General features: G+C 37.1%; 1 protein-coding gene across 3 annotated transcripts in view; it reads right to left on the minus strand.

Moving 5' to 3' along the window:
• IRAK4 (interleukin 1 receptor associated kinase 4) overlaps positions 1 to 24989 on the minus strand; it is a 25789-nt gene continuing 800 nt past the window's right edge. For 2 of the 3 annotated variants that reach the window (XM_065934586.1, XM_065934587.1), the window contains exons 2-12: positions 19694 to 19863; positions 17166 to 17311; positions 16332 to 16514; positions 15782 to 15942; positions 14513 to 14577; positions 10821 to 10935; positions 10275 to 10384; positions 6743 to 6926; positions 5559 to 5621; positions 1262 to 1420; positions 1 to 1146 (exon numbers count right to left, since the gene is read on the minus strand). In XM_065934586.1, coding sequence (XP_065790658.1) covers positions 1111 to 1146; positions 1262 to 1420; positions 5559 to 5621; positions 6743 to 6926; positions 10275 to 10384; positions 10821 to 10935; positions 14513 to 14577; positions 15782 to 15942; positions 16332 to 16514; positions 17166 to 17311; positions 19694 to 19854 — 1383 coding nt within the window. In that variant the 5' untranslated portion in view covers positions 19855 to 19863 and the 3' untranslated portion in view covers positions 1 to 1110. Of the gene's footprint in view, positions 1147 to 1261; positions 1421 to 5558; positions 5622 to 6742; positions 6927 to 10274; positions 10385 to 10820; positions 10936 to 14512; positions 14578 to 15781; positions 15943 to 16331; positions 16515 to 17165; positions 17312 to 19693; positions 19864 to 24989 lie in introns of those variants that run through there. The other variant, XM_065934588.1, reaches the window with a different exon arrangement.

Here is a 24989-nt window from a genome sequence, read left to right on the forward strand (position 1 = left end):
TAGCTTATAGGAACTCATTTATTATCTCACAATTTTGTATGTCACAAGTCCAGGCACAGAAATCCATGTTTGCTGCTGAGGGTCTCACAAGGCTGAAATTTAGGTGTCAACAGGGGCTATGGTAATATCTGAAATTTGAAGTACTCTTCTAAGCAAATTCAGGTTTTTGGAAAATTGAGTTTCTTGGTGTTACACAACCAAGGTTCCAGATTTTTCTTGCTGACTGATAGCTGGAAGGTAGCTCTCATCTCCTAGAGGCTACCAGTAGATTATAGCCAATGTAGCCTTCCTACAACATGATAGTTTACCTCAAGATCCACATGAGGATCGCTCAGACTTCTTGTAAGAGCTAAACTTATTAGGTCAGGCCCCCAAAACAGTATCTTCTTACTGAAACTCAAAGTCAGCAGATGAGGGACCTTAACCGCATCTCAAAACACCTTCAAATTTGCTACATAACATTATCTAATAATGGCCACATTATCATGGGAGTATCATCAGGGCATAATTGGCTTATGGTGAATAACTGCTAATAGCACACTGTGAACATGACCCTATAAACAAATGAAAACTATAATAGGATTTTATAATTATTTATATAAACATTAAATTTTATATCCCTTTACAAGTTACAAAGTGCTTGTACATACTCTGCATCATGACTACCTGTCAGAGAGGCACAGTAGATATTAATTCAACAGTACAGGTGAAAAAAATAAGGTTCAAAGCAGCTAAGACATTTCCCAAATCTTTACAGAAAATTAGCAGTAGAGTCAGCCTTCAGCCCAGGGTCTTTTCACCCTATAGTCCTATCCTCTGTTTAGCTAATTCTGAGTTTTCAAACTGTGTTTGCTGAGATTCCGAGGAGTTATCTCAGGGATTACTGTAAGAGCTCAGAGTGACTCTAAGAAAGTTGGGTTAAGTGTTGCAACAGTGGTTCTACTATTGTTTGTCCTCTATATGTGAGTTCTACAAAAGCTTTAATAACCACTGCATTTCACCACGCTGCCTTATAAAAGATAAAGAATACTTACAAAAAAAACAACTTTAGTTTAAAAAATGATTTAGATAACTGTATATAAAAATCCAAGAGTCTATTCCAGTAAAGTTTCAAGAAACTGTCATTTCTTCTAGCAGCTGTTGAACCTTTTATAAAGAAAGAGAAAACAAATACTTGAAATAATTGATTGGAAATGTACACATGGGAAAAAATGACAAACCCCACCTCCTTGACTTTTTAAATACATGTAAAAATTAATACCTTCTTAATGTCTGGTCTCTTATTTTTCTTTTCATGCAGACATTGACTGGCAACAGAGTACATAGTTTCAATGGAAGCGGAATCAATGTCATTCATCTTCTTATCAATATAATCTTCAATTGTCTTTTCTTCATCTTCAATTTCTTCTTTAATATCTAGCTTTAAGGCAAAAATTAAAACTTTAAAAGTTTCAAATAAAAGAGAAACAAATCAGGTAAATTCATAAATGTATTTGTAAGTAAATATAAATTATATGTATAATGAATTAATATCACTATGCTATAAAATAATACATTTTAATTATTTAATCTATATTATAATAACATTTACTTATATTTACTGTCTGCTGTTGTAACCTTATTAAGAACTAAGGACATCTAGGACAAACTCTACTTATTTACTTACTTACTTACATTAATACATCCATACATATCTCCTTCCTAGAAACGTTCAGCCATCTGCCTCTTGACTTTTGTGTTTCTGTGTATTCTGTGTATGCTCATTGGCAGCCCTTACCAAGCTTCCGGCACAGTGAGGTCTGCTCCTCTGCTGCGCTCCCAACGGCGCACTTCCAACTCTGAATGTAGACCCTCCTCTCTCCTCAAGCACACTGCTCTATGGGTACTCACATTGTTGAATCAAGACAAAGAGGGAGGAGGAAAAAGGGGGCAAGGCCATGATGAAAAGGTAACGAATAAGGAGAGAGGTGGAGAACGAGAATGCTGTAGTGATTGAGCGGTGCTCCCGCAAAAGAAATGTCCAAGTCCTGGTCCCCAGAACTTATGACTGTAACTATATTTGGAGAAAAAGGTCTTTGCAGATGTAATTATGTTAAGCAATTTGAGATGAGATCATCCTGGATTACCCAGGGAGGCCCTAAATCCAATGATAAACATCTGTGTAAGAAAGAAACACACACACACACACACACACACACACACACACACGCTGCGGGGAAGACAATGTGATCACAGGGGCAGACACTGGAGGGATGTGGCTACAAGTCAAGGAGTGTCAACAGCCACTGGACGCTGGAAGAGGCAAGGGAAGACTGCTCCCTAAAGTATCCAGAGGGAATGGTGCCTGGACAAAACTGATTTCAACTTCTGGTTTCCAGAACTATGAGAGAGTAAACCTGTCATTGAAAGTCCTATTTTTGTGGTGGTAATCTTTTTCCCTCCTATATTTTTAATCTATACACTTTCTCTGTATAATACAATCAACATCCAAAGCTTTATGTATGCCTTTACATGAATGGCTCAAAAACTGTAACTCCAGCCCAGGCTTCTTTCCTGACCTCCAATAACCAATGGAACAGAGGATTTATTTCTTTGATAAAGACAAAATTTCACTACATGCTACAGAGAAGCCTGGTGGGTTAACAGTCCATGGGGTTGCAAAGAGTTAGACATGACTGAGCATGGACTCACAGTGTATAAAATATTATGAAATATTATGAAAATATTAACTTCTCACAATAATTGGAGGCTTTATATATATACTTTACTGTAAAATATTAGATACCATGTAATATGCAACTGGTAAAGAATCCGCCTGCAATGCAGGAGACCTCAATTCGATTCCTGGGTTGGGAAGATTCATTGGAGAAGAGATAGGCTACCCAGTCCTGTATTCTTAGGCTTCCCTTGTGGCTCAGCTGATAAAAAATCTGCTTGCAATGTGGAAGACCTGGGTTCGATCCCTGGGTTGGGACGATCCCCTGGAGAAGGGAAAGGCTGCCTCCTCTAGTATTCTGGCCTGGAGAATTTCATGGACCATATACTTCATGGGGTTGCAGAGTTGGACATGACAGAGCGACTTTCACCTTCACTTTTCAATATTCATTATACCTATCCAAGAACCGATGGAAAGCTTTATATTATATAGCTAAATATTATATACTTATATAAGGGACATCTGTAGCAATATTATAATATAGAGATATTACATTAATGGTTTTTCTTAAAAATATGGCATGAAGCCTTTGAGAAAATATATTATACCTTTTGACTTTCTAATCCTTGTTCTAGGGAAATAATCTGGTATACACATGTCTGAATTTGTCAGAGTGGTTTGTCCCATTAGAACACAGAAATTAGAATACAGTCAGTGTAGACCTTACAAATAGATGAGAAAAGTAGAGAAACTAAAGGCAAAGGAGAAAAGGGAAGATATACCGATTTGAATGCAGAGTTCCAAAGAATAGCAAGGAGAGATAAGAAAGCCTTCCTCAGCGATCAATGCAAAGAAATAGAGAAAACCAATTGAATGGGGAAGACCAGAGATACCAAGGGAACATTTCATGCAAAGATGGGCACAATTAAGGACAGGAATGGTATGGACCTAACAGAGCAGAAGATATTAAGAAGAGGTGGCAAGAATACACAGAACTATACAAAAAAGATCTTCATGACCCAGATAACCACAAAGGTATGATCATTCACCTAGAGCCAGACATCCTGGAATGCGAAGTCAAGTGGGCCTTAGGAAGTATCACTACGAACAAAGTTAGTGGAGGTGATGGAATTCCAGTTGAGCTATTTTAAATCCTGAAAGATGATGCTGTGAAAGTGCTGCACTCAATATGCCAGAAAATCTGGAAAACTCAGCAGTGGCCACAGGACTGTAAAAGGTCAGTTTTCATTCCAATCCCAAAGAAAGGCAGTGCCAAAGAATATTCAAACTACTGCACAACTGCAGTCATCTCACACACTAGCAAAGTAATGCTCAAAATTCTCTAAGCCAGGCTTCAACAGAACGTGAACTGTGAACTTCCATATGTTCAAGATGGATTTAGAAAAGGCAGAGGAACCAGAGATCAAATTGCCAACATTCGCTGGATCACTGAAAAAGCAAGAGAGTTCCAGAAGACATCTACTTTTGATTTATTGACTACACCAAAGCTTTTGGCAAAAAGTGACAAAGAACTAAAGAGCCTCTTGATGAAAGTGAAAGAGAGTGAAAAAGTTGGCTTAAAGCTCAATATTCAGAAAACTAAGATCATGGCATCCAGTCCCATCACTTCATGGCAAATAGACAGGGAAACAATGGAAACAGTGAGGGACTTTATTTTCTTCAACACCAAAACCACTGCAGATGGTGACTGCAGCCATGAAATTAAAAGATGCTTGCTCCTTGGAAGAAAAGCTATGGCCAACCTAGACAGCATATTAAAAAGCAGAGACATTACTTTACCAACAAAGGTCCATCTAGTCAAAGCTGTGGTTTTTCCAGTAGTCATGTATGGATGTGAGAGTTGGACTATAAAGAAAGCTGAGAGCCGAAGAATTGATGCTTCTGAACTGTGGTGTCAGAGAAGACTCTTGAGAGTCCCTTGGACTGCAAGGAGATCCAACCAGTCAATCCTAAAGGAGATCAGTCCTGGGTGTTCATTGGAAGGACTGATGCTGAAGCTTTACCTCCAATATTTTGGCCACCTGATGTGAAGAACTGACTCATTGGAAACGAACCTAATGCTGGGAAAGGTTGAAGGCAGGAGGAAAAGCGGACAACAGAGTATGAGATGGTTGGATGGCATCACCGATGCGATGGACATGAGTTTGAGTAGGCTCCGGGAGATGGTGATTGACAGGGAAGCCTGGAGTGCTGCAGTCCATGGGGTTGCAAGGAGTTGGACACAACTGAGCGACTGAACTGAATTGAGGTATTTTAATAATTTTATGAAAAACATATGTGGTAGTATTTATGTAAGTTTTTTATTTTATAAGGGCCTGTAAATTCTTAAAATTTATTATACAGGAAAATGAGGCATGGCATAACTTTCCTGTAGTTATAGCATTCAGTTAGTCTATTTATATAATTGTCAATGAATCCCTATATAATACACAGGTAAAATTTTCTATAATAACTTTATTAAAAAATATTCCACAAGAGCAATGGAGAAAGAATTTTATTAGCAATTCTAGTCTGACACAAATTTCAAAGGAAGCAATGTTGTTTTTCCTCTCTAAGCTGAAAATGGTGTTAGTAATCACCATGAAAGTAACAAAATAAAAATACACTAGAGGAGATCTCAGAAATCATACAGCTTCATTGTTATTTTAGCTACAAAGAAACTAGAACATAGAATATATCAGTGCCTTTTCCAAGCTTAACAAATATTTCATGGCAGAGCCGAGATTAGAAATAATTGATGCTTTTTCCATATGCCACTATGTAATTGCCAACAGAAAGATTGCCAATAGAAAATGACATTTCCAGATGCCAAATTTATCCACATAAATTTAGCTTATAAAGGAAAGAGACAAGAACTAGAAAAGTGAAATCTTTCGATTACCAGTAACTGAGGTTCACGGTGTTCATCCACAGCTGGAAGTCCGGTTATTATTTCCAGTAAAACCTAAGAAGAAAGTAAAACTCAAAGTAAGACTCAAGACAACATATAGAAACTGGAAGGAACATGGCACTTGATTATGAAATCTGATGAACCATTTCCACACACCGCATTATGCCTTTTAGGCATGACAGTGGAAAGAACACAAGCTGTGGTCATTTCTTACCACCCTTTCCTCCCTGACACCTCAGAACCCACCCAACTCCACACGCAGTTCTTTAATCCTGGCAACTTACTAAACAATCAGCCCCCTAAAGATGTGTTCTGGACATACTCTTTTTCTGCCTTGCAGAAGATACTTCACAAGTATAACTTTCTCTGGCTTTTAGGAGAATACTATTTTCTAAACCTCAGGCATATCCTAGGAACGTGTGCCTTAACTTCACAGTGTTATGACAGTAGACATTCATAAAGGAAACACATCTGAGTGTAAAAGATAAAGGATTTTCCAATTCTCAACCACTCCCACCCCACTCCTTACGCCAGCATAAAAGGTTATTATCAAACTGATAGATCGGAAAATGCCACAATATATTTCCTTCAAAAATTTCCTCTCTAAAATATGACACTAAAATGCATACTACAGGACACAATTTATATACTAAGTTTCATGCTAATTCATGTGGCAAAAAAATTATTTCTTACAGTAATTTCAGAAATCAATTTAAAAGCCTTACAAATTCAGAGAAGTTTTTATCCCTTTCTCATTTAACTAGAGGATAAAGTGAGCAATTTACATCTTTACATACGAGAGCTAAGCAACATAGGTGCATTCAAAATATTCTATTTCAATTTCACAAGTACAACCAGAATGATTATTGTTACTAATTATATATATAGTAAAATATAACATATTACAAGTGTGTGTGCATGCATGCTAAGTTGCTTCAGTCGTGTCTGACTCTTTGCGACCCCATGGACTGTAGCCCACCAGGCTCCTCTGTCCATGGGATTCTCCAGGGAAGAACATTGGAGTGAGTTGCCATATCCTCCTCCAGGGAATCTTCCTGACCCAGGGATCAAACCGATATCTTATAGCCCCTGCGCTGGCAGGCAGGTTCTTGACCACTAGTACCACCTGGGAATCCCATTACATGTATACATAAATACATTTATATGAAACTTACCACCCCAAAGCTGTAGATGTCAGATTTGGGTGTAATTTCTCCTCGCAAAGCTTCAGGTGCCATATAAGCTGTTGTTCCCACAATTCTGCTAGTCATGACTGTCTGTGCAAACTTCTCAGAAGCCCGTGCAAGCCCAAAGTCAGATATTTTGGCTGTAAAGTCTTCATCTAGTAAGATATTTGCACTGAAAAACAGTTTTTCTTTTTAAACAAATCAAACAGTTCCTTAGGAAGGTGTATCACTGTATGTATTTACAGAGTATTCCATTTTATAATACACATCATAGAAGCTTGAATTTATGTAAATAAATCTGGATTAAGGATTATCGCTAAAGAAGAATAAGACTTCCTTTTTGTTTCTGTAAGGAAAATTTGAAAAAAAAGTGAAGTAAAACTCTTCACATTTGTGATATTTTTATTACAAATAATTTATTATGGGGTACCTTCCCTCAAAGTATGCTAAAGCACCCTTCTTAATTCCTCCCCTAAAATTTCTCAGTTCATTTAAAAACAAACTTCCAACCAGAGTATCTCAACTGTATTATTTCTTAGGGGGTACTCTCTCTGAAATCTTTTGAAGAGGAAAGAATATGGCTAAAAGATCTTAATTCATTTATTTTATGCATTTGCTCATACAATCATACTTTCATTCAACAAAACTTTATTGAAGACCCGCAACGTGTTACAGTATTTAAGCTCAGTGCTGGGCATGGGGACAATTTTAGAATCTTGTCTGTGACAAAGGTATAGAAATAATTTTTAAAAATTCCTAATGGTGATATTAGGTACAAAATGCTGAGAGAACAACTGTGTGTGCAGAAGAACTGCAGAAAACTCCAAGGAGAAGGTGAAAAGTGGGTGTAGTCTTGAAGGATTATTAGAAGTTGAGGTTACTGAGGCAAAGAAATGCATTTCAGGTAAATGGAACAGCATGGACACAGTGATGAAAACAAAAACACATATGATCAATTTGAAGTAACTGGTGTCAATAGAATGTGAGGAGAACTTGAACTTTATCCTGGGAGCAACAGGACGCCAGCTAAATGTTTTATAGTGGGGAACTGATGTTATCAAACTTGATTTTTAGAATCACAACCAGGCAGTATATTAGAGCATAGACAAGAACTGGCACAGACCAGTTAAAGGATGACCAGGAAAGTTTGTAAAAAAAGCAAATAAGAGATAGTGAAAGTGTAAATGAAGGCTGGGGAGAAAAGGAGGTGCAAATTTTGAGGTACACTCAATAGAACCTTGTAATTTGTATGGTATGGGGAATGAGGAAGTCTTTAGCTTGGAAGACGGGATGAATACTGACTTCACTTGATTAGGAAAGAAACACAGAGGGAAGAATTTGGGTTGGAAGAGAAATGAATTTGACTTTCAACATGTTGACTCAGGAACTGCTATGGAACATTGTATTGTGGTAGGGTGATTTGGTCTGCAGACACTGAAAACATAGGACTGGAGGCTAATGATACAGATCTGAGTCACCCGCACGGAGGTAGCAGTTGAAGTCAACATACCCTCAGCAAGAATATGTAGGATTAACAGAAGCGACAATGAGGTAGGACTCAATTAGAATACACATCAGTTAGAATACACCAACGAGTAATGGATGGGAGATGGTGTATCTTCTCTTTCCTAAGCCCGATCCCTCTACTTGGACTCCTTTCTACATTCCCAGGAACCTTATTCTATAAACTATCTCACTTTTCTCTTCTGTTCTATCACATCCCTCTTCCCACAGGCATAAAAGCATGCTTTGGTCTCTGCCATCTTAAAAAAAAAAAAGTCTGCAGAATGACACATTGATTTTCAGCTATCCCCCTTCATGGGCTAAATAAGCATCTCATCAGACTTGTCTATACTCACATTTCACTTTCTCCTCACTACCACCTGAATTCTGACCCAATTACTACATGGAAACAGATCTCCCAAAGGTCACTAATGACCTTCATGGCACTAATCAAATGCCTCATTTAAATATTTTTTTAAATGGGTCATTTTTCAGCCTTCATTCTGACTTCTAAAAAGCAACTGAAAATTTTGACTAATCCTTCTCACGCAACTCTCTTTCCTTGTTCTCAGGGATACCACACTCTCCTGGTTTTCAGCTTCCTTGCATATTTTCTTAGATTACTTTTTAGACTCATTTTGTTCTACTTGGCCATTAAGTCTGAAAGTTCCTCAGGACAAATCTTGGAACCTTTTCTTAATCTACATCTTTTTAAAAGTTAAGACAACTATATGCTAGCTCTTCAATTAACACCTATACGTAAGTCACACACAAATAGATATCTTCAGCTCAGACTTCTTTCAGCTCCAACATGCACGCCACACTGATTAACATCTCCACTCAATTCTGTATCTTAAAGGAACCTCTAACACAACATGCACGAAAGAGAGCTCACATATTCCACTCCCAACCTTGTCCTCTTTCATTGCTTTCTCTGCAAGTGACTCATGCCACCATGATTCCAGAATGAGGTTCTGGGAGCCATAAATCCTGTGTCATTCCTGACGTGTCCCTCTTCCTGGGTGCCACCCACCCACCCTGCAGCCAAGAATAAGCAAGAATCTGTCCACGTTTCTTCATGTAAACTACTACCACCAAATCTTCTATGACAGGCTCCAAGCTACCCTTTCCTACAAATGAGTCTATTCTCAAGCCAAAGTGATCTTCTCAAAACTTAACTATGATGCCACATTCCTCCTTATAATTATTCAATAGCATTTGATTATACTTATGATAAAATTACAGCTCTTATCTTGGTCTATTAGGTTCTACAAGGGCTTAGCTCTCTGCCTATTTTATAATTTTATCTTATTTATCTGTCAATCACTCCTTCAATTTCTGCACTTCAGTCATTTATTTAACCTCCTGCAACCGATCATGCTCCCTCTGAACATTGGTCTCACAAATGTGCTTCCTTTATTCCTAGAATACTCTTTCCCCATATTCTACAGCTGTCTTCAAATTGTACTCACTCATGTCCTGTTCATTCTTCGGATCTCTGCTTAAGTATAATTTTCTCAGGGAACTCTTTTTTATATTAATCCTATAGATTATACACTAAAGTTCTACTATTATTTTGTGATTATCTGATTGCTGACAGATGCTACAAATGCTACTTTTGCTAACTATATCATCCATAGTACTGTTGTATAGTGGATGCTCAATTAATATTTGTTAACTAAATAAACACATAACAAGGAAGAAAACCGAAATGTACTCATGAAGAACAAAAGTGATTCAAAAAAGAGTGATGATCCAGAAAATAAGAAAATAATTCTGACAAGAAGAACAGAATAACATACTGTGAAAAACAAACAAAAAAAACACACAGGTTACTTAAGATGAGTACTAGAATAGGTCACTGAGTTTGAAATAAGGGAGATTATAGACGTCCTTAGTGAGACAAGCTTTCATGGCATGTTCCAGGTTAAGAGGTTCATGTCAATAGTGAATAGAAAGAGAGAAAATTACTCTTTAAAGACAGTTCTCCAAAAGCTTTTTTAAAGGCAGCATTTACCTTTTAATATCTCTATGAATATGATGGTTTTCATGTAAATAACTGAGGCCATTAGCTGCACCCTGGGCAATCTTGCATCTCATGTACCAAGAGAGTGGGGGAGTACCATCCTTACGAAGTAAGAAACAAGCCAATTAAAAATAAAAGTGGAGAATAAAAAAAAAAATCTATAGAAAATATATAACAGAACATTTCTTCTAAGCAGCTACTGACCACATTATTACATTGCTAAGAATTTAGAACTACCACTTTTTAAGTTGTTAAACAATAATCGCTGCTGCTGCTAAATAAGATCAAATGGAAGTTAGCATTTCCTATCAAACAATAAAAATATATGAAAGCATCTTCAAAGTCTAGCCTTGACTGATAATTTTACATTTTAGATTATCATCTGAAAGAAAGGGAATTCCAATTGTTTACATAACAACTGTATAGTTTTCACAAAGTAGGATATTAATACAGTTTAAAAGAATCTGTCACAGAGAAAATACTAGAATTTCAACACAGAAACAAGAAGCCAAACAATATAATAAAAAAACATCTTACCAAGCAAGACAGTCTGTCCAGCAATGAACCATTGGGCATGTAAACATATACTAAGCAGAGATCATCTCCATCACTTGAGAAGCCAAGTAGTTCTACCAAGTTTTCATGTTGACACCTGTGGCAAATAATTTTCCATCCAAAGTTATTATGATATATATACACGTTTACCTGAAGGTTATGTTATTCAATTTAGAGCTTTAAAAGAAAAAAGAGAAAGAAATAATTATATGCTATACATTATTGCAATGTGATAGGTATGTTTCTAAATCTTTATATATGTTTATTACAACTGTTTATAATTTTCTGTAAACAGTTCCCTTTGAGTCAATATTAATCAGCATAATTTTGATTTTAAAATTAAAGCTCAATAATTCACATATAATAGTTTGGTTAAGAACTAGGAAGGTGTTTACCTTTGTTTCACATAATTTTTAAAGATAGTACAAACAAAATTTCAAGAAGTGTATTGAAATGTGTACAACAACCTTTCAAGAATTCTCAAATACATTCAAAGCACTGATTTACAGATATCTGATTTTCAATTACATCTAATTTTTACATTTTTTATCTTTACTAGTATCTGATTATTTATAACCTAATTTGAGTTTCTTTATATATTTGAGAGTAATAAGACTAAATAAGGTGAAGCATAAGAAAACCGCAGGCATCTATGGGACAGTAAGTACAAAGAAATCTGGGCTCAGAGTCCTAAGTTTAAAGTACAGCTCTGCCACCTCCTGGAAATGTGACCTTTCACAAGTTAACAGCCTCATTGAGCCTTGGCAACTTTCCCTGGAAAATGAGTGGAACAATGCCTATTATGTAAGATACATGCCGTGAGAATTAAATGAGCAAATATATATGAGAGCCCTCTGGCTTCCCTGGTGGCTCAGTGGTAAAGAGTCAGCCTGCCAAGCAGGACATGCAGGTTTGATCCCTAGGCCAGGAAGATCCCCGGAAGAAGCAAACATCAACCCACTCCGGTCATTTTTGCCTGGAGAATCCCATGGACAAAGGAGCCTAGTAGGCTATAGTCTATGGAGGTCACAAAAGAGTCAGATAAGACTTAGTGACTAAACAGCAACAAATATGAGAGCCCAGAATATATTCTATGAAGTGCAAATTAGAACAGCAAGTATTCCATTTTCCACCAAATTGGCACACTTTAAAAATGAGTAGATGACATTTGCTGAGTTTATACTAACAAGGCATGTGGTACTCGATTGACCTGCTTTGTTTTACTTAATCCTTAAAATAACTTAATGAAACATTTTATTATTAAAACAACTATCCCATTTTACAGATGAAAAAACAGACAATTAAGAAACTCGGTTGAGGTCATTCTGCTAGTAAGGGCCAGAGATTGATATTTATTTTAAAAACAGCAATAATACTTAACGGTAGTGTGGTAGCAGTTGTGAAATTGCAATAAACTGCTGGTAGAAGTATGTGAAGTGAAAGTCACGCAGTCATGTCTGACTCTTTGTGACCCCATGGACTATAGTTCACCAGATTGCTCTGTCCATGGGGATTCTCCAGGCAAGAATACTGGAGTGGATTGCCATGCCCTTCTCCAGGAGATCTTCCAGACCCCGGGATTGAACCCGGGTCTCCTGCATTGCAGGCAGATTCTTTACCATCTGAGCCACCAAATTATTATAACAACTACAAAGTCATTTAGACAAATACTCAGAAAGTCTTTAAAAAGTTGTTGCATTCAGAACCAGTAATTCTTCCAGGACTGTCTCCTGATGAAAAAAGCAGATTTGTGCTTAAATATTTATGTACAAAGAGATTTAAAGGCGTTTTAATTTGTAATACTGAAAATTAGAAATATAAATGGAAGGGTAATGATTAAATAAAACATAATTTGTATATATGCTAGAATGCTATGCAATAATTTAAAATGTTTCAACACGGAAAAAATGCCACACACTCATCATGAAGCAAGTACATCAAAATACTAGCAGTGGTTATCTCTGAGTGATATATTCAAGGGATGAATATTTTCCTGTATTTTCCAGATTATCTATTTTGAACAAATTACTTTTAGGACTGGAGAGTAGAGGTAGGGGTAGAAAGAACAAATCCTGAACAGTCTTTCTATTTTTTTCAGTGTATATTATTTTTACTGAAAAAATTAATTCCAATCTATTCTTTCTTTCTTGAAGTTAAGCAACTAGAGTTGGTAATTTATAACAATGGGTCTAATGAGAATAAATTGGTAAATTCTATTTATTTCAAAAACGCAAGTTCTGGAGTCAGACAGATCTGGATTTGAAACCCACATATTTATGTTTAAGTGACCTTGGATAAAGTTATTTAATGTTTCTGTATCTCAGTGGAAAAAAAAAGTGTGTGTATTGGGGGTGGTTACAACAACTGTGGTTATAACAATTGGTTAATGCATTACAGTTTTTGGTCTATTGTATAGAAGGTGAAAAAGAGGAGTAAAAAAGCTGGCTTAAAACTCAACATTAAAAAAACTAAGATTATGTCATCTGGTCCCATCACTTCATGGCAAATAGATGGGGAAACAATGGAAACAGTGACAGACTTCATTTTCTTCATTTTCTCCAAAATCACTGTGGACGGTGACTGCAGCCATGAAATTAAAAGATGCTTGCTTCTTGGAAGGAAAACTATGACAAACCTAGACAGCATATTAAAAAGCAGAGACATCACTTTGCTGACAAAGGTCTATATAGTCAAAGCTATGGTTTTTCCAGTAATCATGTCTGGAGGTGAGAGTTGAACTATAAAGAAGGCTGAGTGCTGAAGAATTGATGCTTTCAAACTGTGGTGCTGGAGAAGTCTCTTGAAAGTCCCTTGAGGGAGATCAAGCAAGGAGATCAAGCCAGTCCATCCTAAAGGAAATGAACTCTGAATGTTCACTGGAAGGACTGATGCTGAAGCTGAAGCTCCAATATTTGGCCACCTGATGTGAAGAGCTGACTCACTGGAAAAGACCCTGATCTAGGAAAGATTAGGGGCAAGAGGAGAAGAGGGCAAGAGGCTGAGATGGTTGGATGGCATCACTGACGCAATACACATGAGTCTGAGCAAATTCAGGGAGATAGTGAAGGACAGGGAAGCCTGGTGTGCTGCAGTTCATTGGGTCACAGAGTCAGACACGATTTGGCGACTGAACAACTTATACTCAAGTATCAATCACTATAATTATTAGAATAAATTTCCCAATTTGTTTTTCCTTCTCTTTCTGACAATTTTCAAACATACTGAGTCCATGGCTTCTCAACATTCTTGCATATAACACTTCCCTGGTTTATGGTGTTAACATATCAAATGGACTATTTGCCATGTATATATTAATATATAAATATGTATTTATACACACATGTGTATATATAATATACTATCATTTACCGCTCATAAATTTGGAGAACAGAAAACATGATAATGGAATGATAGTTCCATTATCAACTATTCAGATAGTTGAAACTCCATATAATTTTGCCATGATTTAGAATAACGACTGCTATTTAATCTACACACATATGAGTGAGTATATGTAGCCATAGAATTGTAGGGTCAAAGTTCTGTCGAGTTCATTAAACTATTTTAGACTATATTTGAAAATATCACCAGTTCATGGCACACTCTGGGAAAGAAATAGGTCCATTCTTGTCCTGCTCTCTTCCATGGTACCATATACTGCCAAAGTAACTTACTTTGCCATTACTTTTATTTCTTGATCAAATTGTTGTTTCAGTTCTTCAGTACTAATGTCAACCATCTAAAAATATAAAATAATATACAATATAATACCATACAATAACCCAGAGGCTCCTAAAGTTAGAAGGGGTACATGAGATCATCTGGCAGATCCTGCTTTTTTAAAATATGTAAGTCATCATTCTCCCCATTTTATAAGCAACTGAGAACTAGAAATATTAGTAATTTGCTCAAGGTCTCATGGCTGGTTAAGTGGAAGGAAGAAAACCATATAACTCATGTAACTACATATACTTCAGTGAGTCATTACGGGAACTAAATGAAATAATGAGACTTTACTGTATAAACATTCTGAAAAAAAATTCAGTGTGTCAGAAAACACAAGCAATTTTGAAGGCGAAAAGAAAAGCAGAACGTGTAAAAGTATTTGCAACATATATGACAAAGGGATCTTTATTATAAAAAAATGCATTGTACTGATATTTTAGAATAATAATAGATTTAAAATATAAGATATTCTAATAGAAATGTGAACAAAGGGTGCAGATGAGAATTTAAAAAAATTTTTATTGCAATATTTTCTAAACTTTATTTTTAAATGAGAAAAGTAAACAAGGAAGATATTTTTATAAAATTTTCTTAGAATCTTAGTGCTTTAATATTGATTATACATGGAGCATTGTGTAGAGTTTGGCTTCTCTATTTTATGAATCTCCCCAAATTATGTGTATAATTGTATGTACGTGAATATAACTACATTCTTGTAGAGAGTGTCTGTAGCTTTCAACAAGGTTTTAAATGTTAAGAACAGCCAATTTAGAATGATGTTTACTGAGAGAAAATACACACTGAAATAATATGTTTCCTAAAGATTAATTTAATATGTATTATTCCCTCATAGCTTAGTTGGTAAAGAATCTGCCTGCAATGCAGGAAACCCTTGTTTGATTCCTGGGTCGGGAAGATCCGCTGGAGAAGGGATAGGTTACCCACTCCAGTATTCTTGGGCTTCCCTTGTGGCTCAGCTGGGAAAGAATTTGCCTGCAGTGCAGGAGACCTGGGTTCGATCCCTGGGTTGGGAAGATCCCCTGGAGAAGGGAAAGGCTACCCACTCCAGTATTCTGGCCTAGAGAATTCCATGGACTGTATAGTCCATGGGGTCGCAAGGAGTCAGACAAGACTGAGCAACTTTCACTCACTCACATACAGCACACTAGGAAACAACTGTTCCTGTAATTTTTTCTCTTCCAGAAAATATAACTTACTGCTGCAAGCTTCTTCACTGCTACAGTCCTGTTGTTCACGTAGCCTTTATACACAACTCCAAACCCTCCTTCTCCCATTTTGTTACCACCGACAGAAATGGGCCGCTCATCAAAGTTATTTGTGACATCCTTCAATTCAAAAAATGAAAAACTGTGAAAACCTGTAATGTCAATAGAATAAGAAAAAGAGTGCTTCATTAAAAAAGAAATTGGTTTTCGTAATTCCAGTATTTTCTCAATTTGGATATCTCATACCTATGCAAATATTTAAACTCTAGTCACTTATTTTCTTTATAAAATGATCCTTTCAAACTATGTCAATATTTACTTTTTTTTTCACAGCTTCTGTGGTTGTTCATATGTAAATGTCCTATTACATCTACTCATCTATACACTAAAACAATGAAGACGCCGCCTAATAAATTAGGAGGAAAACAAGACCACAGAAGAGCTATTGCCAGAGTATATAGACAAAAGAAGAGCTTTATTTTAAAGCAGTGATGGTCTTATGACAAACTCACTAGCAGAAAGCATGGTAAATATTACTTACGTGTATCACTAAATTCTAAACTTGTATTTTCTGGACTTGAGGAGTCAGGTAGCACATAGTTTTGTTCAAGAATCTCATCAGATATCACAGATGTCCTGTCTTTGCCAGAGAGGGGCTTCGGTTTCTGCTGAACTGTTACAGTGACTTTAGAAGGAAGTGTATTAGCATTTTTGGGTACAGCATCTAACAAGTGAAATAAGATATAAGTTGTTGTTACAAAGTGCCCATGAAGAAGTTAAATTAGAAACTCAATTTACTTAATATCATTCTAGTTTCTACCCATTAGCCCCATATTTTCACAGCACTCATAAGAATTTACCTAGTAAGAATCTGTAAATTTCGATAAGGATGGGCAAGGCAGTGTTTCCAAATAGTGGCCTATAAGCCACCGGCAGCAGAAGCACTGAAGCACCTGTTTTAACATACTGATCTTGAACTTAATTCAAGAATTCTGATAATGAGGTCTGGAGTAAAGCCTGGGAAGTTACATGTTTATCAAGAACTCCAGGTGATTCTTATGCCCTCTGAAGGGTGAGAACTACTGGTGTAAATAGCATCAAAGGGAAAAAGCAAACTTCCTATTGGCATAAAACTACCTGATTTTAACTGCACATTTAGACTAAATCCTGAAGTCTTACCAGCTTCAGGATTTTCTCAGCAGCAAGTTTGCAGCATCTGGGGTGCTTGTTAAAGAGTTGGGGAGAGTTGAAAGAATGAAGACTCTTAAAGGTAAGGTTCATCTACTCTGATAAAAAAGTAAGAGAAGAAACATGCCTATTTCTGTCACTTGTCTTTCCATCCCAGTCACTGATACCGTAGACACACTCAGTTTACCTGGTAGCAAAAGACTTGCAGGGGCAAAAAACTCATTTTGGACCAAAATATCCACAAGATCACCAACTGTGCAATTTGTGGTGCCCCAGTCAAACAGTAACTCACAGGTGGGGCTTTTCCCAGTTTGCAGTAATGCTTCAAATCTCCTTAAAGCAAGTAACAGAGAAATAAGATGAGTATGTAAGCAGAGTTAACACATAAGTAGGTATTATTTCCCTCAGTCCCCCTCTTGTCCACAGCACTTCCTATGATAAAAAAAAGAAAGGGGCAGAAAGAGAGTCAGCAAGAATTAGACAACAGGAAAGACGGGCAGAAGGAAGAAAAGATGCTGAAGGTGATGATAAGTTGACAGATACTCAGTACTTACAGTGGCATACAGGATGAAAAACATGAACTCATATAATTCTCAAAGACACTGTGAATGTCATGCTAATGTACTAAAGAGAAGGCGTGAGAGGTAAGCAGTCCACAGTCATACAGCCAACAAACCTGCAGACAAACTGAGATTCAAACTGCTATCTCACTGAATACACAGGTGTACTCTCAACATGCTAAGCTATACTAGTTCCCTACATGACTTATGAACACTGTTAGCCATGTGATTTTTAATAAAGCAGGCTGCTTAAAGAAATAGAAAATACATACACTTGGAGAATTATTCCTTGGATCTTAACTATATTCCATTTCAACTGAGGGAAAAACAGATCAGTTTTTCATGAAAAATGTCTTTAAACAGTTGGTGAGAAGTTGCTGCATAACATAGGGAGACCAGTCTGGTACTCTGTGATGACCTAGAGGGGAGGGATAGGGGAAAGGAAGGGAGGCTCAAGAGAGAGGGGATATATGTATAATTATGACTGATTTGCGTTGTATGGCAGAAACCAACACAACACTGTAAAAATTAAAAAAAACATAAAAAAGAAAATAACTATCAATAGTTTTGAAAGTAATATTTAAAAACCTAAACAACTTAGCTCTCCCTGTTTTTTCCTGAAAATTTGTTTATTTCAAAAAATTTCAAACCTACAGAAAAGTTGAAAGGAAAATACCATGCAACCATCTGGATTCACTGAATGACCAGTTAACGTTTAACCATGTTTGCACTTTCGCCCTCTCCCTCTTCATCTGTCTGGGTGCTCACTTTACAGAACTTAGACCAGATGTGTAGTAGAACTCTCACAGGCTAGGTTTGTCTGACGACTCTCTCATGATTAAATTCAGCTGAAAAACTGTTGGTAAGAACATCGCATAGATGACAATGTGTCCTTTACACTGCATCACATCCAGGGGCACATAATGGCAGTCTGTCTCAATACTGATGACACCAGTCGGATTACTTGGTTAAGGAGGTGTACTGCAGATTTTTTCTCTGCAAAAGCACCTTTCCCCTTTGCAATTCATAAATCATCTGTGGAATACACTTTGAAATCATGTGGGTATCTTGCTCATCAACACTCTTTTGCTTTGGCGTTTCAGCACTCACTGATGAGCCCTCCATCATCAATTACTCACTGGTACTTGTAAACTGGTAATTTTTTAGTTCTCTCATTCTTTCAATATTTGCTGCCATTATTTTGTAAAGAAGAGTCTTTTCTCCTCATTCCCTCAACTATGCTCTCAATGCTCTTTTGTTTTTTGGCTGTGCTGTATCACAATGCTCAGACTTCTCCAGGTGCAGTGAACAGGCTCTAGAGCACACGAGCTTAGTAGTTGCTGAACGCATGCTTAACTACCCCATGCCTGCTATGTGTGACCTTAGTTCCCCGACCAGGGATCAAACCCACGTCCCCTGCTTTGGAAGGCAGATTCTTAACCACTGGACCACCAAGGAAGTCCCTTCTCCCAAGGTCTTTAATAGTTAATATCAACAAACTGTCTATAAAAATGGTTGAGGTTTAAACTTAAGCTTCCACCAAATAATTTAAGATGCTCATCCTTCACATGAGAAAACATTTCCTGGATGGACTAATAATGAAAACTAAAGTTTCAGATTTTTTTCAGGTTAATGCTGAAAGTCACAAATAAATTTATTTCCCTTTGCTTCCAGAGACATATTTTGACATAAGTTTGGGCTGGAATAACTGACAAAAACAAAATTTGTACTTATATCTCACACTGAATCAAGTAGAGACAAATAGAATGGAATTTTTCTGAAGATAGTGTTGAAAAATCCAGGATAAGAACTAAGAAGTCGATTTACAGATGTATACATGTACAAGCAACTTTAAAACATAAATTCGAAGAATTTCCCAAATATGCCATTTAAGTGCATTATAGACTCATACATGAATTTAACCGTAAAAACTTGCTTGCAAGATCACAGTATTGACCTGGCTGATATATTGGAGAATGAAGCAAAAGTCACCAAAAAAAAAGAAAAAAAAAAAAAAAAGAGGGGGGATTTATTACCATTACCTCCCCTAGAGAGAGGTTTATTTTCTGAACTGCAGCATTAGACAGTATTTGTACCTATTAATCATTCTAAATTGTGATGTAAGACTTTAAAAAGAGAAAGATTTTTATGTTACCTTATGTGAAACTGATTGTATCTATCATCACCAGATGGTTTTTTAATAGCGACTGCTAACTTCTTCCATCCTTCTTGAGGATCAAGAAAATCGGACAGCTTTCTAATTAGTCCAAGACTGAGGTAGCGCACATATGTTGATGCTGTTATGGGTTTGTTCATCTTTTATTCCTAAAATATGAAAAATTCTCATTAAAATTTTACAGTAGCTTTAGTGATGACATGTATAAGCTTATACATCACACTTTGCTCTAACATAGGAAATGCTGGCAACTTATTACACTGTAATAAAGAAAAACTCCAAGGTCAAGACATTGATATTTTAGTCTCTCTCCACCTCTAAATATTAATTTAAAACGACAGGATTATTTTTTTCTATCATTGATATTTTCTAAGTGAAATTTACAAAAAGGTGCAAAACGTGTACTTTTTAAAAAAATTCGTGTAGACATATTCAGGAATCAAATGTATTATGAAAAATATTTTTCAATTTAAAATATTTTGGTATTTATTTACTAGTAAATATTTATGCAACATTCTTTGGTAGAAGTAAAAAAAAAAAAAGTCCTGAAATAATTTGTATTGCATTCAAAGATGGTCTATTCACTACCTTTTTATGTAACATGTTCTTCCTTGACTCTGCCACAATTTTTGAGTTCATCAGACTTGCCTGATTATAATTCATTCCCTACTAAGGTGAACCCTGTGGTTTACCACCTAACTACTCTTTATTTGCTCAGTCCCCTATTCTTCTACTCCATCCTGGAGAGCTGTAGCTAGGGACAAACCTCACAATTTTTCTTGTACACCAGCACTGCTGAATGTAGCTGTGGAGAACCCAGTAACTGAGCAGACTGGTGTGAATACAAATTTAGGGGACCCCTTTTCAACACTGCTGTTTATCCTTTCACTTGCCTTTGCTCATCCTCCCGAGTGACTATTTCACACCTTTAGCTCTCCCCATAATTTATTTGATTTCTACCTCACTCATTCTCAGCAGGCCAGTGGTCTTTCCTTCTAATGAATCAAAACAAGTAGATTTAAATATTCTCCTATCAATTACTCTCCTGCTCCCTTACATATTTTTGTTTTAAAAGTGCAATATAATTAATTTGGGAGTAAACACTAGATTCATGTGGTATGAAATTCAGATGCTACAAAAGGGTAAGAAGAAAGAAGTCCTCCTGTGTCTTAGGCTCTATATTGGCAGTCTCTTCTCTGCGGCCTTCTTTGATCACATCTAGGTAGATCCACCTACTCTCAACCTAATTACCTTTCATCCCTGCACAATGTGTTTGTAATCATATATTTATTTGTTTAGCTGCTTATAATGGTCTCCGCCATTAGACTATAAGCTCCATGAATTCAGAGGTAATGTTCATTTTATTCACTGATATATAACTAATTACTAGCATACCCCAGAAATTGGTATTCAGTATTACAAATGAATGAATTTATTGCCCATGCTAGGTGACTTATATATTTCACTTGATCTTCACAGTGACTAAGGCAGGGTTGGCATCTCTATTTCATGAAAGTAGTAAGTGAAAGTTAGTTCTTAAACCCATGTCTGACTCCACATTCATGCCATATATCCCTGTTTCTCTAATTCAATTCATTGTTCATGTCATTCTCTTTTCTAGAAAGACCAGTCATCTCCTCTCATTCATTCATACACTTAATAAAGATATATGTCAGGCTTTGCATTAAGTGACGGGAACTACAGAGAAGAGAAAATCTTTGTTTTCAAGCTTCTCAGTCTAATGGGGGATAGAACTATTTACACTCAGTATAAATGTTACAAGAAGTGTTAGGGGTGTTAATGGGGCCCAGAGGAGAAGCATCAATTGAAGGAAGTCTAAAGAGTCTGAAGTCTGAAGACAGATTTGGGTGGGTGGGTAGTTGGAAGGAATGAGGTTAAACCCCAAAGGGAATTCCAGGCAGCAGGATTAGCATGGGAAAGCGCCGGTTAGGCTAAGGCCAGGAGCTTGCTATGGCTGGACCCTAGGATACATGTCATTAAGCAGTAAAATATGAAGTTGGAGAGGTAGGCAGGGCCAAGTCATCATGCCCCTCATATACTACAATGGGAGATTTAAACTTCATACTAAAAGGTACAGGGGAGCCACTGCATGATTTAAGGAAAGGTGGGAAGTGATCTTATTTGGTTAACTGGATTCCTCTGGATAAAACTTGAAGGGGTGCATATTAAGGAAAGAGACCAGTTTGAAAACTTTACAATAATCTAGAAATGAAAGTCTTAAGAAAGCATTCAGTCAGGGAATGAAGAAGAAACAGCTTCAAAAATTTTGGAGGAAAATCACGACATTAGAAAGACGGGAGACTAAGGAAAACAAGCTGATTCCTAACTTTTTTGGCTTGGGTAATTATGCAGATGATAGAGGAAATAATGTGTCCAGTTCTGCATGCGTGCTCGCTCAGAAGCTTGCAACCTACAGACTATAGCCCGCCAGGCTCCTCTGTCCACGGGATTTTTCTGGCAAGAATACTGGAGTGGGTTGCCCCGTGTTCAATTCTGGTCAACGTTAAATGTGAAATATCTACCTCTAGCACCATCTGGGGAAGCTGGCACTAAGTAGCTAAATATACAGCCTGGAGATTAGGGTAGAAGTTTTGGTAATGAATCCTCACGTATGAGCATTCTCACATATTCATATATGAATAGTTGGCTGAAGCAACAAGAAATATGGGCCTGCCTACTAGGAATACAAAGGCTGTGAGGAATGAAGAGGAAAAAAAAGAAACTTTAAAAAAAAGTATTGATAAGTCATGGAAGTTAAGAAAACCAGGAGAGTAGCATACCAGAGATTTCTAGAATGGAGTATAGATTGGTATAAAAGTCCCTGAGAGATGAGATAAATACTGATGGTGTGCTCAATATGGAAACCAAAAGGCCTCTGGGTGACTTAAGAACAGTTTTGGTGGAGCAATGAGTGCATGGTAGAAATACATTTCCCAAGAAGACTTTGGGTTCTAATGTAGCTCTTCCACAAGCCAACTGTGACTAGTGTCAATAACTCAGTTTCTCTGGACTTCGGCTTCTTCATCTGAAATCCGGAGATGGTCACATCTAAGAGTTTCTGTATAGATTAAAAATCAAAAGATGCCTAATCCTATCAATAATAAGTGATCAAAGAAAATGTAGTGATGATTATTGCAAGGCAGAAGTTATTCTTATGTCACATTAAAAAAAATGTGCAGCGTTTTATTTAAGCTCAATTTCAAAACAGCAGTGAAAGGCAACTGAAGGAGAGGAAGCGGAAATAAGAGGTCTGAGAACACAGCTAAGCTTTTCATGGTGACAGTCATGTTACTAAGCATAGTATCCTTAATATGCTTATAATCTTCCCAAAATACATTATTCACTCCCATGCTTTCTTCAGTAAAGTATTGTAGATAACCATTTACCTAGATCAAAAGTGGTTGTCCGTTTTTGGACAACCCAACACCATCATTATGAACAAAAGCCTGTGATACCTTCCAGACCTAATAAGTTATACAGGGCTGCCCTTCTCAAATTGGGATGTTTGCTAATATGCCATAAATTAAACATAATATATGAATACCATCCTCAAAAATCAATTTAACTTAATGGTAAGTAATCTGAAACATTTTGGATATATTTTTTAAAAACCAAAATATTATTCATTTATGAATATTTACTGAATCTCTATTTTGTGCTGGATATTGATCCAGGTCCCTGGAGATAAAAGCATTAGGAAAATAAGAAAAAAAATTAACTGAATTCATGGGATTGTATTCTAATAGATGAAGATGGGCAATAAGCATTTACTCTACAGTACATTGTGCGTTACAGTCATGTCTGACTCTTTTGTGACCCCATGGTCTGTAGCTCACTAGGCTCCTCTGTCCATGGGATATTCCAGGCAAGGATACTGGAGTGGATTGCCATTTCCTTCTCCAGGGGATCTTCCCGACCCAGGGATCGAACCTGGGTCTCTTATGTCTCCTGCATTAGCAGATGGGTCCTTTACCACTAGCACCACTGGGAAGTCTTTATATGATGCCAAATGAAAAGGAAAAAAAAAAAAAACTGAAAAGGGTTTTTTTTCTCTTTCTCTCTTTTTTTCCCATTTATTTTTATTAGTTGGAGGCTAATTACTTTACAATATTGTAGTGATTTTTGTCATACATTGACATGAATCAGCCATGCAGTTACATGTATTCCCCATCCCGATCCCCCCTCCCACCTCCCTCCACCCTATTCCTCTGGGTCTTCCCAGTACACCAGGCCCGAGCACTTGTCTCATGCATCCAGCCTGGGCTGATGATCTATTTCACCCTAGATAACATACATGTTTCGATGCTGTTCTCTCGAAACATCCCACCCTCGCCTTGAGAAGGGGTTTTAATTGTAAATAGAGTACTCAGAGTAGGCCTCAATAAGGTGCCATGGGATTAAAGGTTTAAGGGAATGAGAAAGCTAGCCACTGGGATATCTGTGGTAAAAGTTTCTGGGCAAAAGGAATAGAGAATGTAAGGGTCTGGGATGGGCTCACTGAGAAACCATAAAGGGGACAGTAAGACTGGAGAATAGGGAGCAGGAAGGCAGAATAGAAGAGAGGGGTAATGGGGCCAGGTCCCCTAAGGTCCTACTTCATTTTTATCTTCTGAGGGAGATGAGAAGATAGGGAAGATTTTCAGAAGAGGACAGACATGCTCTATACTCGTGTCTTAAAAGGACATTGGGGACTGCTGCTGAAAATCATTGTTGTTTAATCACTGTTTAAATTATTGTTGAATAAACTATATATTAAAATGAGGGCAGAGAAGCAGGAAGAGATCAATTAAGTCAGTACATCAATAATCCAGGTGGGAGGTGCTTGTGGCTTCCATCAGAGTGGTAGCAAAGCAGGCAGACTTCCTAGGATGATGGATATTTTCTGAGGTAGAAACCTCAGAAATCACACAGAATCCTGCATGCTGCTATGAAGGGTGAGAAGTTGGCACCAAGGTTTCTGGCTTGAACAAGCTTCCTGACCTTTACAATAAGATGGAGAAGACTGTGAAAGGAGCATGTTTAGCCTGGAAGTTCAGGATTTGTTTGGACAGGGGTAAGCAAACGTCAAATGAACGTTTAGCATGCAAACAAAAGAAAAAAGAAATCTTAACTTTCTGACAGGTCTCTTCAAGGATTACCCCCAGAAAGGGAAAAGGCAAATCTGAATATTCTCTGCTCTCAGCTCTTTAGGCAGAGACGTTTTTGAGGCACTTGTTCAGTTGCTAAGTCCCATCCCACTCTTTGCGACCCCAAA

The sequence above is a fragment of the Muntiacus reevesi genome, chromosome 4 (genome assembly GCF_963930625.1).
Source record: "Muntiacus reevesi chromosome 4, mMunRee1.1, whole genome shotgun sequence".
Taxonomy (NCBI): domain Eukaryota; kingdom Metazoa; phylum Chordata; class Mammalia; order Artiodactyla; family Cervidae; genus Muntiacus; species Muntiacus reevesi.